Source organism: Taurulus bubalis (assembly GCF_910589615.1).
Source record: "Taurulus bubalis genome assembly, chromosome: 17".
Lineage (NCBI taxonomy): Eukaryota > Metazoa > Chordata > Actinopteri > Perciformes > Cottidae > Taurulus > Taurulus bubalis.
In genome coordinates this window covers 4,834,882-4,853,613 of record NC_136605.1, presented here as the reverse complement: position 1 = coordinate 4,853,613, position 18,732 = coordinate 4,834,882, and the positions used below count along the sequence as shown (strand labels likewise).

At 41.7% G+C, this 18,732-nt stretch overlaps 1 protein-coding gene across 1 annotated transcript; it reads right to left on the bottom strand.

Moving 5' to 3' along the window:
• Positions 1-6,567: 6,567 nt before the first annotated feature.
• Positions 6,568-12,672, bottom strand: LOC306750115 (deoxyribonuclease-1-like; the record flags this gene model as incomplete). Its single annotated transcript, XM_079233510.1, has 8 exons — positions 6,568-6,618; positions 7,648-7,741; positions 7,960-8,114; positions 8,221-8,333; positions 8,930-9,000; positions 9,405-9,485; positions 9,591-9,679; positions 12,535-12,672. 8 exons carry the CDS (start codon positions 12,670-12,672, stop codon positions 6,568-6,570), a joined length of 792 nt encoding a protein of 263 aa, XP_079089636.1.
• Between the last annotated feature and the right edge of the window lie 6,060 nt (positions 12,673-18,732).

The following is an 18,732-nucleotide window of genomic DNA, read 5'->3' as shown; positions in this document are numbered from 1 at the left end:
CGGATTACGCTCCAGAGTCGGGAGGGCAACTCAACCGCTCTTGTGATCCACTCTCACCTGAAGAAGCAAACCAGACTGGAACTGGAACAACCCGACAAATGAGCCAGGTACGCAGTGGTCCCTAAATCACCTGCCGGTGATCAAGGCAATGCACAACAGCTGGGATGAATGAGAGGGGCGTGGCAGTGGGCGGAAACCGGGGGTGGAGACTTACGAGCAGACAGGGAATCCAACACTTTCAGCCTGGTGTCAGGGACAAACTGGCCATCAATGTTTATATGTATGTGTATGTATGTATATGTGTGTATGTGTATATGTATGTGATGTGTTCAAAAGAAACATTCATTTTAAAATTGAAATGTATGTATGTACAGTGGCGGGCCGTGGATTTGGCATTTACGCCTGCTGTCTGTTTAGTTTAACAGCTGATGGCGCTGCACCACCATGAATAGCGAGAACATGAACTCGTAGCAGCCGGGTCTGGGCTTGAGTGCTAATCACTATAGGTGTCTTGGAAAAAAAGGAAAATAATTAGAAATAATTGAAATTCAATTCAATTCAGTTTATTTTTTTATAGCCCATAAACAGAAATGAAGGGAAACAGGGAATTGTTGAGGGGGGAGGTGTGGATCGGCCATTCAAGCCCTCGAGAGCTGCAGCTTATTGAGATCCTGTCGCCGTTTGATACGCCGGGTTTCCGCGGTGGAGTATTGAGGTAAAGGTGTCACCGTGTCAGCCGAGTAGATTTGGGGCCTCGCCACACGCCTCAGTAAACCAGTCTCCTCCTTGGCTGGTCTGCGTATTGGTTTTGGTTCGATCCCTTCCATCTCCTCAATAATGTACCTCTGTGCATCCGTTTCTCTCAGACGGTTTTGATCGGCGATCTCAAGCCGATCTGTCGTGTTCTTATTCTTTAACGACGCTTTCTTGGCTTCCTCGCGTCTTTGCCCCTGTGCAAACACTTGACGAAGTGCCCGGAGTCCGTCTCTCTCGTCCTTCTCCTGTTGTCTCTGTCGTAGCAGCTGCTTCTTCGCCTTCATCTGCTGAAGGTGATAATAGTCTGCAAGAGCCTTCTGGGTAAGCTGTCGTCTCAAAGCTGCTTCCAGCTCACGCTTCCTCGCCTTTTCGTCCAGCCTTTTTTCCTGACACTTTTCCGTTTGTTCGGTCCGGCGTCTGACCTCCACTCTGGAGAACTGCTTTGGGTTAATCTCCAACGATTCCTGCCTGGTGATCTTTTTGACCCCAGACTGGTTTTCTGTGGACCGCAGTCTGTCCCACTCAGGCCTGGACAAAATACCCTTTTTTGGCGGTCCAGTTTTCTGTATTTCCTCCATGGTTTGGTATTGTATCATTTCTGCCATCATGTTTGGAAAAATGCCAGACCCACGTGATTTGTCCCAGTTTGTTGGTTTGAACACGGCGAAAACAGAACGGGAGCCACGCATGTGGACTTTGGGGTGCATTTTGCCGGTTTTTGTTTTGGGATTTAAAATATTTTAAATGGGGGTTTAACAAATGTTAAAAGAACAAATCTAACTTGGTCAAAGATTTGAACAGGCTTGTGACAGTTGGTGACATCACAACATTCTTGTGACATCACTGGTCTACACAAACTGTACACAAGCTGATCACCTTGGCAACCTCTGTGGTTCAGGGGTCGTAACCCACGGCCCCTCTGTTGTGACAGAAAATAAATATACACACGAACAAAAAGCTCGGAAATTTGTGTTTGCTAGATTATTTCTTTATTCTAACAATGCTTCTTGTCAATAAAGGTTATGCCGTTGGAAAGCCTGTTTATTTCCCTTTTAAATGGTGCCTCATTTGTGAGGAACATGCATTGAGCAGCACAGCTGAGGATGTGGGTTGCGCCCATGAAAAATGTGCCAAATCTCTCTGCCAATGCCAAAACAGCTGATTGCTGTTGCTATTAGGCTCGTTTGAGATGAGCCAGTTCTGCGCAGAATTGATCGCCGGCGATCAGCGCGCAATGCATGCTGGGTAGATTTGTGTCCGACTTGGTCCCGACTTGCTCTGACGTCATGCACACGTGGTCAACGATAATCTCACGAGAGCAAGGCGGCCGCCGATGCAGCCAGGCGCCGCAGTAGCTCTCTACCGACTGCGTGGCCCAGTGCATGATGGGAAACGCCTTGCTGTCGCCACACCAGAGAGCTGATTGGCTCTTAGATTGGACAGCAAACACCACGTGTTGTAGAACATTCTTATTTGATGTGTTTAGTTGTAATACTCAACGCTCGATTGTTGACTATTAGTCTCCGGTTTAATTGAAAAACACATCTTGTGTGGTTGTTAATACAAAATCGTATTTATCCAACACACATCAAAACCAGTAGTAATGTATTTCACAGGCAGACATAAAAAGAACAAAGGATGCAGCTACACACACATTTCTACATAAATATATATTTATAAACGCATATGAATGAATCCAAACGTGATCTGTAAACTACAAGTAGACAAAAGTTTGGAACTAACAGGAAGTCATTTTTTCTGTGACTTCCTGTGTCTACTTTGAAGGCAGCGGAAAACTGTCCGACTTGACCACAGTTTTTTGTCAACGCCTCCTGCTGCTCCCGCCTGCTCTCGTCTGGATTCCAGGCGTTGCAACCCTGTCTCCTAAAAATTACGTTCCCCCAGAACTAATGCGCATTCCCAATTACGTTTGATCAGAAACGTATCTCCTCCCTGATTATGTTTGTGTTTGACTTTACAAAGACGTTGATTATACAGGTATGTTGAATATACACGTATTTTGGTTTTATTGTTTAAGCATATTTTAATTTTCAAACTCTGGGGAGAAAAAAAAAAAAGAGGGGCGGGCTGAGGCCAGTGACAGCCGGCCTGGGAGTCCGGGAGTCGGTCGCACAGGGAGCCGAAGACCGTTTGCCCGCCGTTGTTAGGCCAGTACATCGTGTTTGGCATATTACAACATAAGATATGTGGATGTGGTCAGAAATGTTCTGAACACATTCATATCAGTTAGTATTTAGAAAACCGGATGTTGGGTCCCGTGACTCCTTCCGCCCGTTTGAATATTTTTCACGTCAGATTCTCCAGCTGATGTGACCTCAGAGACCCGAGTGTCTGCTGATGATCGCAGTGGTTTACTGCACTAGATGGAGTTCATCACACACTTTGGGCTGCATTCACAAACAACCCGACTCAGAGAAGACCGGAGCCGGCGCGAAGGAGACCAAGCGGTCTGAAGACCGGCCCGTGACCGGCCTAACAACGGCGGGCAAACGGTCTTCGGCTCCCTGTGCGGCCGACTCCCGGGCCGGGTCACTGGCCTCACCTCACCCCTCTCTCTCTCTCTCTCTCTCTCTCTCTCTCTCTCTCTCTCTCTCTCTCTCTCTCTCTCTCTCTCTCTCTCTCTCTCTCTCTCTCTCTCTCTCCCTCCCTCCCTCCCTCCCTCCGAATGGCGGCTTGGTCCCGTCGCTCTATTCGAATTGTTGTTTTTCGATAACAAATATAAACCTGTGTATGTATACTTCTGTCTATCACGGTGGCCTAGTGGGGGCATAGCGGGTTGGCACGTGAGCGGCCTGGGCTCGATCCCGGGCCCGGACACACTTCAGCTCTCCAATAGACCCAATAAAGGTCAAATAATGAGAGGCAGTGAAGACCAACTCTGTGACCTGACACCTGTGTCTGAGCAATTGCCACCGTGATAGTACTTTTCTTCAGTTGATATATAATTTTTTTTTTTTTTTTAAATGTACACTTTTTATTGTATATATCGACTGAATTCTCTCGTTCAAATTACACTTTAGTGTGCTCATGTCTCTAAACTAAAAAATGTCACATCAGGGTTGTCGTGCTTAATTAGGTAACAAAATATTTTCAGAAATTCTTAAAAAAAGAACAATTAAAAAAAATCTGTATTTTTTTTTAATTGTTCTTTTTTTAAGAATTTCTGAAAATATTTTTTTAAAGAATATTTATGTTTTATTTACTTATTTATTTGACACAAATATAACAAGTAAATGCATAATGACATAACTGGGTTGCAGATGAAACATGAACATTAAAAACCAGAGAAAATAAACAGCATTAAATACGTCTGTATCAATAACCTAGATCAAAGACACAGGTAAATATAACACCTTTACTCTGCGTCTCCTCATGAAGACACGGACCCTTCAGCTGCAGCAGACTCGTGTCTCTGTATTATTAGTATTATTCCTTTATTTGGACACAGGGTGGCACATTCAGTTAAAAGAGTATACAGGTGAGTTCCAGGTGATGGGAACAGGTGTGTGGTGTTTGCGTTGAAGTATAATTGGACAACTGATCTTCACCACCGTAACGCAAGGTACGATTTGGACCAATAGAAACTCTGAATAGGCAGAGAGGTATGTGGCGCTACCATGCTGGACATGTTAAAGTTGTGTGCGCACTTTTATTGTTTGTGTATAAATACAATGCATTGGTTCCATCTTGTAGGCCAAATATAAGAGCTGTACGGGTGGTTTATTTTGAATTGTTTAATGTATGATGGATTCTGATATAGGCCTGAACGTATCAAATTAAGGTTCCATTGTTAAGGAGCCAACCATGGCTGAAACAGTCAAATCCCACCATGGCCAATGGTGGAAAGGAAACACAATCTGTCACTAAACGTTCTCTTAAACTAACACATAAGGCATTAATGGGCAAACTGGACATGCTGCAAAAGACTCGGAAGGCTAAATTAAACAAAGCCTCTGACCTTAAAAGGACAATTCAAGACCTAATGCATGACAGAGAACACAAAACAGAGGTGTAATGTACCTTTGATAAATACACAACTCAAGCCAAGGAACAACATCGATCTGTCACAAATCTTGCCTCATGAAGAAAGGGAGAAACATGAGACATGGTTCAAAGCAAAAATGTTGAGTGTTCATGAATTTAGTGATGCTGTGAATAAGTGGTTGTAAATGGTGAAAATGATCATGCGAGTGAAGTAAAACCCAGTAACAGTATTTCCAATGTGGAAACCAATGTTTCTAATCGGAAATCAAGCAGAAAAAGTCACACCAGCTCAAGAACCAGCAAATCATGCTGGTGCGTCAGCGTATGGCTCCAGACAGAGGCTATGCTACAGCCAAGGATCTGCTTCAGGAACACTTTGGGAAGCCTGAGGATGTCAAATCGCTCCAAGCCTCTGCCCTCTTTCTGCGTGAGTGCTGTAATGTAATGGAGGACATGCAGTGCATGAAAGAGCTGGATATGCCAGCGACTATGAGAGCAGTGATTCTGAAGCTTCCATACAAGCAAAGAGAAAAATGGAGAGTCTCTGCATGGGAGCTACTGGAAAACCTCAAACGCAGGGCACACTTCAATGATATTGTCATATTCATTGAGCATGAAGTCAAAACAGTGTCTGATCCAATCTTTGGCGACATTCAGGATACACAACTGCATACAGTAGGCAAAGATATCAACAGGATCAAATCGGAACTGCAGCCAAGATTCAAAGCAAGTAGCTTTGCAACTTCTGTTCCCATTGCAACCCCGTCCATTGAAGAAGCCAGAAGGACAAAGGAGTTCATCTGCAAAGAACACCAGTTGTTTGTGTTGCTCTCAAGGTCACACACTGGAGATGTGTCCACGATTGGAGGAGATGACACACAGGCACAAGATGAACTTTCTTAAGAAAAATGGAACCTGTTTCGGCTGCCTTTGTGTTGGGCATATGAGCAAAGATTTCAATAGGCGCTTGACTTGCAAGGTGTGCAGCCTAAACCATCCCAGTGTTCTTCACATCCTCCAAAGAGAGAAATTAGTCGACACAAACTCAAGACACCTTAAGGAACCATCATTGAGTAGCACACGTCTCGCTACACGCATGTGGTCAGACGGGGGCCGGTAAAAGTGATGGGATTCTACCCATTGTACCAATACAGGTGAAATCCAATAAGGGAGACCAAATCATACAGACATATGCTTTTCTAGATCCAGGCAGTACAGCAACATTTTGTTCTGAAAACATTTTGAGGAGGCTTAATCTGAATGGAAGAAAAACCCAAATCAGAGATCAAATATGACAAAATGAGAGAAGCGTTAAATACCTAAGAAGAAGGCGAAAGGAAAACATGTGTTTTAATGGGAAGCTGTCAGTCTTAGGATACCAGCTTTTGATTGGTCAAATAGAACAAAAATGTGGTGTACGGGAGACGGCCTCCTCCGTATGTGTCTCCACACACAAACAAAGTCATAAATAAATGGCCTGATTAATGATTTTACAACCGCTGTCGAGTAACACTTTTTCTAACACATGATATGCAGAAAGCTTCAGTTTTTTTGTGCAATATATTTCAATACCTACCACTACAAATTGTGCTGCCACTTGATACAATAAAAGGTGCACGGACTTCTGTTTGTGCTGCATCAAACTTTATTTTTTAAATAACAGCAATAATAATAAAATAGCAGAAATTATTAGTTTGTTTTAGTCTTGTGAATTTAATGCTGTGGGATTGCAAAGGCTACCCCCACTGATCGCTCATGATTCCAGTTTAGCCTGGAGGTTTCTGCAACACTTGTGGGAGTGAAGATTCAGCCAGTCAGCTCCAGCTCCACGGGGAAATGGTCGCTGACAGCCTTTGCCTGAGAGGAAGAGAGAAAATGCAGTAGGTTTTGCCTTTGCCTTTCTTGTTAGTCTATCTTAAGCATACAGAAGATTGTCTTGATTAAACAAAATGGTTTATTATGTTGTAAACCTCAAAATCGCTAAAGGACTATATATAGTACTGGTTTTGCATGTTTCAACCCTTCAACCAAAACTGCTGACTATATTACAAGCATGTATGTGTGCAAGTAAAAAAGAATAGTCAACAATCCAAACAAAAACAGGTTAAAAAAAAAAAAGATTAGATGCTTTATTTGACTATTTGCTCAGCTGGTCTGGGTCTCCTTCGGTTTCCCAGCAAGTGCTCAAAGGAAAGAAACAGTCCAGCAGATTATTTAATGAGTTTTACAGATGCTTGGAGGCAGACTTTGTTCCCTCCGGACAGAGCTAGGCTAACTTTTGATATCTGTTTCCACTCTTAGTGCTAAGCTAAGCTAACAGCCTGCTGGCTGCAGCTGCATATCGACTGTAAAACACGACAGTGGTGAAGTCAATCTTCTCATCCAACCCTCCATCAGAAAGCAAATAATTTCCCCAAATCTTGAACGATACCGTTGAGTGTAACTTAAACACACATTACGTAATTATCCAGGAGTCTCTCAAATCAATAGCAAAATGATATTGAGAAGTAGAGGGAGATTGTTTTGGGAGTTGTCTTCATTGTTAAACAACCACCATTGCCATCTGACGTGAATCTGAAATCATGTTCACGGACAAGTATTATTCCCGTTTGGACATTTCATTTAAATCAAAAGCGCAAGTAATGTTAGCTAACGCAACGTGAGTTTGCTAACTTATCATCAGATTGGTTAAGAGGTTCGGTAGAGTCAGAATGGCCCGTTGGTCAGGGTCATGGACTGTCTATAAGAAGTGATGTCACCCGTTAGTTTCTGGACTGCCGCTTTGAAGCCTTGAGTTCGGCATTTTGGACATTGACTCTTTTTTACTGCATCGCAACTGATGGGAATCCTATCATAGAGGAGAATTAAAGCAAAGGTTGTCTTCACCTCTTTGAGGCTGAGATTCAAGTCCACCATGAAGCTGTAGACCTTAGCACTGCCGGGCACCACTTCCTTCACCATGTCAGCTGTGACCACAATCCTGCAAATACAGGAAGAGGGTTGGAATAAAACGATGGTTATTGATGACATAAATGATGACCAGCTCGAAGATGACTGGGGTGAAATCTGATTTAGCATTATCTGTCTGAAAAATACAGTATGCAGAGCTTCTCAGGTATTTGTAAAGATGTGGTGTGTGTGTGTGTGTGTGTGTGTGTGTGTGTGTGCGCATCTGAGTGCCCATGCATGTGTCCCCACCTGTCGTAAGCGCAGTTAGAGCCTGACACCGTCGTGTCGGCCTCGTTGGGGATCAGCCAGTGGAAACTCTTGTCCGTGAAGAGGCGGATCTTCTGCCATTTGGAGCCGGATACGTAAGTGCAGCCTGTGTTGAAGTCGCCCAGTAGCACGATGTCCTGCAGGGAGACAGGAACAGTTTCGACCACACCCCATCTCATATATGTAACAATATCCGATGCATTCTTTTCGTTTTTCGATTGATTTTGCGTGTGTTTTCTTCACATTGGTGTTCCAGCGGGCGCGGACATCGGTCACCACGTCATAGAGGGCATCGGCTTCCTTCACGGCGGAGTCTGGAGAGGTGTGCTGGGGGATCAGAACAAAGTTCCTCACAGCTATGGAATGGGAGGAGGGAAGAAGGAGTGGATGAAGGGGGGAAACGGGTGAAGGAAAGGAGACACAAGTTTAGATTTTGGGATATTGCAGAAAAGAGATGTCAACACTATTTGGCTGACGTAAACATGCATGGCAGCCTGCAGAGGAAAGATACTACTTGACCATTGGTGAATGTGGTGGGCAGATGTGTCGTGCCTTTTTTTTTTCTTCTTCTTTTTTTGCCAAGGAAAATAATTTAGGTATAGTTTTCATAGGATTATTCTGCATTTGCCAGCAGTTTGTGCAGAAATTGAATTTTATGGTACAAAAGTATTGTTTTGAAAGTATGCCATATATATTACAGGCTGTATAAAGTATTTAGTGACCCTTCATATCATAAATGCATTTTCATTTCCCCAAAACAGTGATTTCTTTTTTTTTAAAGGGCCAGTGTGTAGGATTTAGCAGATCTATTGGCAGACATAGTTCCATTTATGGATAAGCACCGTGAACTAAGAATTGTGTTTGCGTTAGCTTGGAATGAGCCCTTCATGTCTACATATTGAGATGCTCGGTTGCACCGTCATGTTTATACAGAAGCCCAGAACGGACAAACCAAACATCGGCTTTAGGGAGAGACTGGAGAGAGACACGCCTGTGACGGTAGCGGTGTTCAGTGGCTCAAATCTGTAACCTCACCACAAGATGCCACTAAAAACGGCACACTGGCCCTTTAAGTGAATTCGTTGAGAATTGCATTCAATGATACAAAAAGCTGTCAAAAGTGAAGCGTTTTTTTTTTGCTAATATGTATCTGGACCCGGCTTTAATTAAACCAGTGGTGGGAAGTAACTAAGTATATGTCACTAATTTTGAGGCACGTTGAGGTATTTGAGTGTTTCCAATTTCTGTTACCAAATACCTCTCACTTCAGAGGCCATCGCTCACAATAAGGACAAAGACACTGTGCAAATCTGAAGTATAAATGGAACTTTGAAGGATAAATAGTTCAGTTTCTGTTCATCGATGTGAGGCCTCAACGGAGGACCTTCTACAGAAGATCGCTTGTTTTGGCCTTTCTGTGTGTTTACCTGTAGAGGAAGAGATATCTCTCCTTGTAGGTGCTGCGACCCAGAGGCTCGCTGACGATGTACCTGAACTGAGGAGAATCTCTACGAAAACACACACACACACACACACACACACCCTTTTGTTTATCTTTACCGTAACATTAAACATATGTGCTTTGCTTGGTGCTCTGCTTGGTGCAGTCTAACTTGTTGACGTGCTCCATGAGTTTTTTGGTCGCCGACAGATCGCTGTCTCTGACCTCCTGGATCAGAATGATGTCATAGCGATGGACAATCTGAGAAACACAAAACAACACATACCTGATGAGAGTTCAGAGTTCTCGGAGCAGCTGGTCTTATTATATTAGTATCAAGTATCGTGCCCCTAAAACGAGCAGAAAACAGAACCTAAAGAGGTGAGCCACCAAATCGTCTATTTTTCATCATAATTAAATGTAGGTAGTAAAGGGCTACTTTGGTCATTCTACACAATAAAGTTCACTGGTCATGGCAGGTTGAATCCAGCAAAGTCTACCTGCTGCTGAATCACGTGACGTTTGATCAGCTGTTGAGTCCAGCGCCTCCAATCCAGCCTGTTCCAATGAACGACGGTCCATACGCGTTCCCATGAAGCTTAGTTTTCGACTTATTGTAGAGGCTCAAACCTTAACCTATTTAAATATTCGAGTCACTAGGGGGGCGGACGGGAGAACAAGTTCGGACGCGTGTTCTGCCACAAACAAATCCATTGTCCATTCCAGCACTGTCTCTTTTCCACACATTTAATCCGTGACACCATGGCTTAAAGGTATCTTACATTAGTCTCCCGAAAATTTACCACGAGACAGGATACGACAATTAGCTGAAAGGGAGAAGCTGTCTCGACCACGGTCGAAAACTACTTCGCCTCACATCACCTGTTCCCATCACCTGTTCCACTCACCTGTATACTCTTTTAACTGAATGTGCCACCCTGTGTCCAAATAAAGGAACTACATGTCCCCACTACCACCCCGTGATTCCCTCAAACAATAAAACCCCATTTTGGCTCCAACAGGCGTTAATCTATTGCTAATAATACAGAGACACGAGTCTGCTGCAGCTGAAGGGTCCGTGTCTTCATGAGGAGACGCAGAGTAAAGGTGTTATATTTACCTGTGTCTTTGATCTAGGTTATTGATACAGACGTATTTAATGCTGTTTATTTTCTCTGGTTTTTAATGTTCATGTTTCATTTGCAACCCAGTTATGTCATTATGCATTTACTTGTTATATTTGTGTCAAATAAATAAGTAAATAAAACATAAATATTCTTTAAAAAAATATTTTCAGAAATTCTTAAAAAAAGAACAATTAAAAAAATAATACAGATTTTTTTAATTGTTCTTTTTTTAAGAATTTCTGAAAATATTTTGTTACCTAATTAAGCACGACAACCCTGATGTGACATTTTTTAGTTTAGAGACATGAGCACACTAAAGTGTAATTTGAACGAGAGAATTCAGTCGATATATACAATAAAAAGTGTACATTTAAAAAAAAAAAAAAAAATGATATATCAACTGAAGAAAAGTACTATCACGGTGGCAATTGCTCAGACACAGGTGTCAGGTCACAGAGTTGGTCTTCACTGCCTCTCATTATTTGACCTTTATTGGGTCTATTGGAGAGCTGAAGTGTGTCCGGGCCCGGGATCGAGCCCAGGCCGCTCACGTGCCAACCCGCTATGCCCCCACTAGGCCACCGTGATAGACAGAAGTATACATACACAGGTTTATATTTGTTATCGAAAAACAACAATTCGAATAGAGCGAACATTCTAAAATGTGCGTCACATCCTGTCACGTCAGCTTCCCCTGCAGGTGCTACTCGTGATTCACAGAGCTCCGCCCTCGCTAAACTATCAACAGAGAAAGGTAGTTTAATTCTGCGTGGACGTATTAATTAGCTTTCACTGCCAACGATGCTGCTGACCTGTATGCTTGATATGTGGCGAGGAGTTAGCATCAACAAAACATTTAATGTTGAAAGACTCTTCCAGAACAAGCACACAGCATCTGATGAACAGTATCAAGCTGCAGAAGAGCGATTTATCAACTGCTGCAGCAAACTGAGCAAAGTAGATATACTTTCAGGAAGTGGATCAAGTGTCCAAACTCAAAACTACTGCTGCTGGTTCTGCGTCAGCTCATGAGACACTGAGGCGTCCGCTAGTGAAGACGGATCCTCTTCCTCCGTTTGCGGAGCTCTAAAAGTCCGTAGTGAGGAGGCTCAGTGTAACGTAGCAAAAGATATGCGTTTAAAATGTAAGCCTCACGTGAGGATGACAGGTATCAAACCTGCTACCTTGTGGTTACAGGATGAGCACTCTACCCCATGAGCCACACATATGGATAGGACTCAAGGTCTGCTTAGTTGTGTATTTAATGGACCTTAATGTAGCCAAACTACACATGACTATTTTTTTGACTAAGAGTTTGATAGTTATAAACAGGTCAAATAGCAATACAATGTCAACAATTGTCTTGATTCTTGTTCTATAATTTCATAACACCTAAAACTATAATTTCACTATAGTTTGTTGTACATATAATATAACTATATATACAACTTCTTAAGCTTTGATATCAAATAGCTTTTGCGGCTCCAGACACTTTTTTTTTGTGGAAAAAAGGGCAAAGTGGCTCTTTGGATAGAAAAGGTTGCTGACCCCTGTTCTAGCCCTTCATGGGAAGTACTCTCGATACCTCTCAACAGCTGTACAGTGGCGGCTAATAGAGGGCCACGGGGCCTGGCCCCACCTTGAGCCACCAAAGAAAACATTATAATAGTATTAATAAATTATACAAATTGTCAGTATTTGTGTTTTTGAGCTATGGAATTTACCCAGTAATATTTGTAAAATAGGATATCTACACAAAATATCTGCGCTGTAGCTCAGGGGGATCAGTGGTTGTCCCGTAACCGTAAGGTAGCCGGTTCTATCCCCAGTCCTCCATTGTTCACGTCTTATGTCCCTTAGCAAGACACTTAACCCCTAGCTGCTTAGTTACTCAACACCGTTCAAAATGTATCATCTTCACACTACAAATGTGAGTACTTGTAATGAGGCACAGTCTGAGAAAAAGAAAAAGATAAAAACAGTTCAGACCTTGCTGATGAGACCCATGAGAGTCGGGTTGGAAGCTTTCTTGTCCCCAAATGCCTGGATGTTGAAGGCTCCCAGCGTCAGGGAGGCAGACAGCTGCAGCAGCGCCAGCAAGACGCCCAACGCACACACCCAACGCATCCTGGGCCAAAGAGGTCAGATTAATGTGGATATTTAAAATACATCATTGTAAATCTTGATTTATGACACATGGACCGTCAGCATGTAACAGCTATACTGCATGCCGGGGAGCCTGAACGACTCTCTGCCCGGTGGGAATCAGAGACGCATGCAACACTGCACGCCCCTGGACACACAACAGCAGGATCCCTGTTCCTGCAGGTTTATTGAGCTGCGAGTCCTTTCATGAGGGGATCCTCCTGGGTAAATATTGCTCCGGCATTGCAGGAGAATAGGTTATCCTTTTGCTGTGGTTACACTGGTCCGGCGGGGATTCCGAGTGCAAAGGTCGTAAAATATCATCATCAACTCCAGTGTGGTGGCTTTTTGTGTTGGTGATCTGACATTAAATGTGTCTGTAAGTTACATTTAGTCAGCCAGAGTAAAAACGTATTCTCTGTATTAAACAGTCTAGGCTGGTGGGCTCTTTATCACTGCAGTGTAAGTGCAAGTTAACCCTTTATTTATTTTATATATTTTAATAGACAAATTAAATACGTTCAGGATTTAATTTCACAAGAGGGATAGAGAGAGAAGCTCGAATCCAGGCTCGACAGGGGACAGGTGCGCGGCTCGGCTGTTCTCAAACCACCAACAATTAATACATGTATGACAAACTCTTACAAGAGGATTTAATACGTATTAAACCCGCTTTCTACCCGTAGACACCCAGCGGTGTCCAGCGGACAGTCAGAGGTCAACCAGTCACCGTAACGCTCTCTCTAATTCATTACAAAGAATATGTGGCTGTGATGTAAGTGTGTCCTGTATCTTTATCAGTGTGTGTAGCCGTGATGCATTAACCTCAGACTTACCTCGGGGGCTGCCGGGGCGGGTCGACGTGGATCTCTGCCTCGAGCTCTTTTGATGGCTCGATGCCAAGAATTGAAGGAGATCAAAGAAATGGGCTACGGACGCGCGGACCTGATTTAAACTTCAATATCAATCAATATTTATTTCACCAAAGATAGAAAAGGATTTACAAGTTACAAATGCAACCTCAACAAATAACAAAACTAATTGGTTCCACTACACCAAAGTATTGCTACGTCTATTCACCTAACTCGCTCAAACGCAACTCCACTAAAACGCATTATTCTGTTCCAAATTTCAACTCGGACCCCCCTCGTTTCTGAGAGGCTGAAGCACTGGGCTTTCTTGAACACCCGCACTTTCCTGTGTTACTTCTCCTTTTTTACACCGCAGTCCTATCAGCCTCGTTTCCGCTCATCCTCTCAGTCCTCGTACATGTACAGGGTATAAATCAACTTTTTATCATCACTTTAATACAAAAAGTTATTTGAAGAAACACCATAGTTATAACCCTTTTCAAGTTATATATTAACACCTGCCAAGCATTGATTATATGTCAAGAGTATCTGCTCAATATACTGTACTCTTATGCAAGGTGGATCACGGTCTCAAGCAGACACGTTCTCGTCCACCCTGAGCATCACTAGATTATATTAAAGAAATAAAACACACACACACACACACATATCATTCTTTAAACTGTAAAGAGTATCGAACCACCCCTGAACAAACATCCCTGTGACCCCGCAGAACCCCAAACCTGAATACTCGACTTCTGCCTTGCTGTTGTGTCAGGCTGAGGCCTGCTCACTGCAAGGCCTTGCAGCTTGTTATTGTTAAAGCTGACAGTGACAGGCCAGGGCTCCACCTGATAAGAGATTCACATCAAAACAGCAGGCTGTCCAACATATGTTACTGTAACATAACATAGCTGCATTAAAGTGTGCATAGTGTTGAATACTCTGCACGAATTATGATTCTCAGCAGTGTTTTCAGGTCAAGGAGGCCCTTCGGCATTATTATATTATTATTATTGTCTTAGCAGAAGTTCAAAGAAGTTCTTAGCAGAAGTTCAAAGAAGTTCTGCTTTTGATTCGATTTAGTTTCTAGAATTATTCAACTCACCAACAACTCACAAAAAGTAATTAAAGATAATTATTTGATTGTAAAACATATTATACTTTATTTATTAAGCTACGTTCATAATTTCATTTTACGTTCAATTCATTCATATTTCAAAAGTTGGGCAGAGATGAGTCGAGAAATGGCCTTCAGTTTTAATATTATATTAATGGATTGGTCTAAAAAAAATGGAAATAAAATTTAAAAAAAAGTATTTTTACATGTATGCGTGTTTTGAGTAGTAAATGTCATTTCTTCAACATGGAGGAGATCCTTTTGTTGTTTTTGTGTCAACAGTTTGGAAGGACTTTATCATGCAGGTAAACAGCAGGTGTGCCATCATTGAAACATAGTGAAAATTAGTGAATGTTGTTCAACAACAGACACAGTCCACCGTGCACAACAGACAAAAAACACATTACAAAGAATAAATAACAAAAGAAATGCCATATGAAACATGATTGACATCAGAAAGATGCTAAATCTAAAAACCACATCTACAGGTTCATTCAAAAATCCAACTGCTGCTGGAAGAAAAAACCTTCTGAGTGGTTCAGTAGAACTCAGAGTCTCTCACTGAATGAGCTTCTGAGTCCATAAAACACATGTAGTGGATGGACTCCAAAAGAAGCAATCGTTTTAAAAATGAAATGTATGTATGTATGTATATTTGTATATAGATGGATATGTATGTATGTTTATTTATATATATATATACGTATATATATATATATATATATATATATATATATATATATATATATATATATATATATATATATATATACGTGTATATATATATATATATATATATATATATATATATATATATATATATATATATATATATATATATGTAATAATATCTAGTGGGATATTTTTGGGGGAGGATAGGAAAGGAAGCTCCACGGTTCGGTTTACATCCAAAAACTGCACACGTTAACCACGTGTTTCACCTTTTCACAACGTTGAGTAGAGGGTGAAGTCCAGCCCATCACAGACCTTACTTAAGAAAAATATGTATGGTAGTCAATGGCGAGAGACAAATTATTATTTAATCCTGTTTCAATTGTGCCATTTATACATATGACGTTTGTCAATTTAAGACCATTTTGTAAGTCAAGAAAGTTGCATTTTGTTTGTAAGACTGTTGAAATATGAAAATATGTGATAAGAGAGACTGATAGGATGCTAGACTGCCAGACTGCCAGGATGCCTGTGTGTTTCCCCTTAAAGCCTAAAAGCCTGAACCCTCAGGGACTTACTGACGTGTGAGAAACTGTAGGGCTCGAAATGATGTAAATACTAATGGGACAGCACTTTGCTGCAACATATCACATTGCCGGACACAAACAAATGCTTCTTCAGATTTGTAGATATCTACTTTTTTAAATTATTTTGCCTGAACATCGGGGTGGCCACAGATATCAGAATAGCTTTAATTAAATGGAAGTCCATACAACATTTTTATTTTTAGATTCATCTTTTGATTTAGATTCTAGATTCATTTTGTTTCATTTTCATTTCCAGATCACCTGGAGTAAACCCACAAATAGAGTATTTTTTTAATCTAAATCTAGATTAATTTAGCGGGAGGAAACCGGATCAACCGAATAGTGAGAACATGAACCCCAAACAGCCAGGTCTGGGCATCAGTGCTAATCACCATTGGTGTCTTGGGGAATAAAAGGAAAATAATTTGAAGTAATTGAAATGAAGGGAAACAGGGAATTGTAGAGGGGGGGGGGTTGGATCGGTCATTTAAGCTGCAGCTTACTGCGTTCCTGCCGCTGTTGGAAACAGCTGGTTTCTACTGTGGCATATCTAGATAAGGGTGTCTGCCGAGTAGTGTTGGGACCTCTCCCCATTGGTTGTCCTGCGGGTGCTCCTATTGTGGCAATAGGTACGTCCTCTTTTGGTGGTCCAGTTTTCTGTATTTCCTCCCAGGTTTGGTATTGTATCGTCTAATGTTCCAAGTTTGGTAAAATGCCAGACTCAAATGCAGAGCATGTACTATGACAATATCTGAATCAAATAATGTGGTTCAGGGGTAGTAATCCATAGCTCTGCATGCAATTTATTTTTTCACAGTACATATATTCTTTTTATTAAAATGTACATCACATCCTATTACGTCGCCGTCAACTGCTAATCATGATTTGCAGAGTCCTGCCCTCAGTAAACTGTCAATGGATAAATAAATGAAAAAAGAAAAGTCACGGAGAAAAATAGTTTCATTCTGCGTGGACGTATTAATTTGCTTTTACTGCCAACAATGGCTGACCTGTATGCTTGATATGTGGTGAGAAATGAGCGACCAACAAAATAGTTAATGTTGAGCAACTGGGGGTTCAGTGTCTTGCTAAAGGACACTTCAACATGCGAACTGTGGGGACAGGTATCCAACCTGCTACCTTGTTGTTACAGGATGACCACTCTACCCCATGAGCCACAAATATGGGGAGGGGTCGAGACCTGCATAGTTGTGTGTTTAATTGACCTCAATGTTTCTCCTCTTCATACGAGTTTGATATTGTTATAAGAGGCAATAATGTCAAGAATTGTCTTTACCTTTGTTCTATCATTTCATAAATACAACAAACTATAGTTTTTGTATATATAATATGACTATAGATACAACTTTATAAGGTGTGATATAATAGCAAATAACACACATTTTATTTGGTGAAAAATAGACCAAAATGGCTCTTTGGATAGGAAAGGTTGCCGACCCCTGGTCTAGAAAGTTCTATATCGGACTATAAAGTGAGCTTTTTGTTGGCAATTTCATTACTTTTAATTTAAATGCAGGATTTTTTTCTTGTAACAGTATTTCTACTTGTACTCAAGAAACAATATTTGAGTATTACTCATTCTAACATCGGTTGCAGCACAGCAATAAGGAAACAGGACAAGCGAGTCTATTTATTTGGGTTCAGCGCCAGTAGGTGGCGATAGAGCGCTCCTGTGTTTTAACACCGACCGATTTTAAGCGTAGAAGAAGAACCCCGCGTGACGTCGGTCGTGTAGCAGTCACAAACAGGAAGAAAACATCCAGCTGTTACCTAAGCGGGGATAGCTTTCGGCTAGCTTAGCAGCCCGTGTAGCACCGCCACAGAAATGACACGGCATTGAGAGTCGCGAACAAACTGGTGTTTGGTCATGCTGTGTCCGGAGTAGCGGCCATTCCCGCCAGACACCCCGGGAGCATCTTCCTCCTCGACTTTCCTCCGGTGCGAGTGTTGAAACGAGGTATGTTAGCTTCGCTAGCTATAACTAGGGTTAGCCTGGTTGCTGTCAGAGCTTTAGTGTGTCGTTTTAGTTGTACGCATGGACGTGGAGGTCAAACATAGGATTACTAGTTGCTAGTAACACAAGCAGACCAACACAATAGGACATGGGTTGATGACATGAAGCGTTATAATGATAGTTTGGGGTACATGGGTAATGTAGTCAGAAATAATATGCTCGTTTATTTGGATTGTCGGCTCGTGATATTGTGACTCATTTAAGTCGGACTGGTTTTGTATGAAATCATTTCTGTTTTCTTTTCGAGATGCACACAATGCATGCTCTGGTGACGTTTATTTTTCAATATGCTTTCAGTAGGATTAATAGGATTGATTGTTTGTGCGTGCTGTCAATAACCATTCACTCCTGATTTGGTGTCTCTTCACTTTTTTCTAGTCTGTGAATCTGTTCGACACCATAAACAACATGTCAGTAGATGTAGAATAAATGCTCTAAATGCTGCACTCCAACCACTACATAGAGCAGCATGTAAGAATTAGCTGTGCTTCCTTGCATTGTGGTGGATTTCTAGTGACACATTTTGATGTCATTATGGCCCCAAACAATACATACATTCATCTAATTGCAGCCTTACTATTATAGTAGTACAAAAAAGAGTTATCAGTACAGATTGAGGTTGCAACTAATGAATATTTAGAAAATCCTTGACATTTTTTAAAGGAATGCTTCACCCCCAAAGTGATACTTTGTATTTCAATTAATCACAAGTGAAACTACATAAACACACCTATTAACAAACCTTTCCCCGCTCTCTGTCGGTCCCTGCAGGTGTGA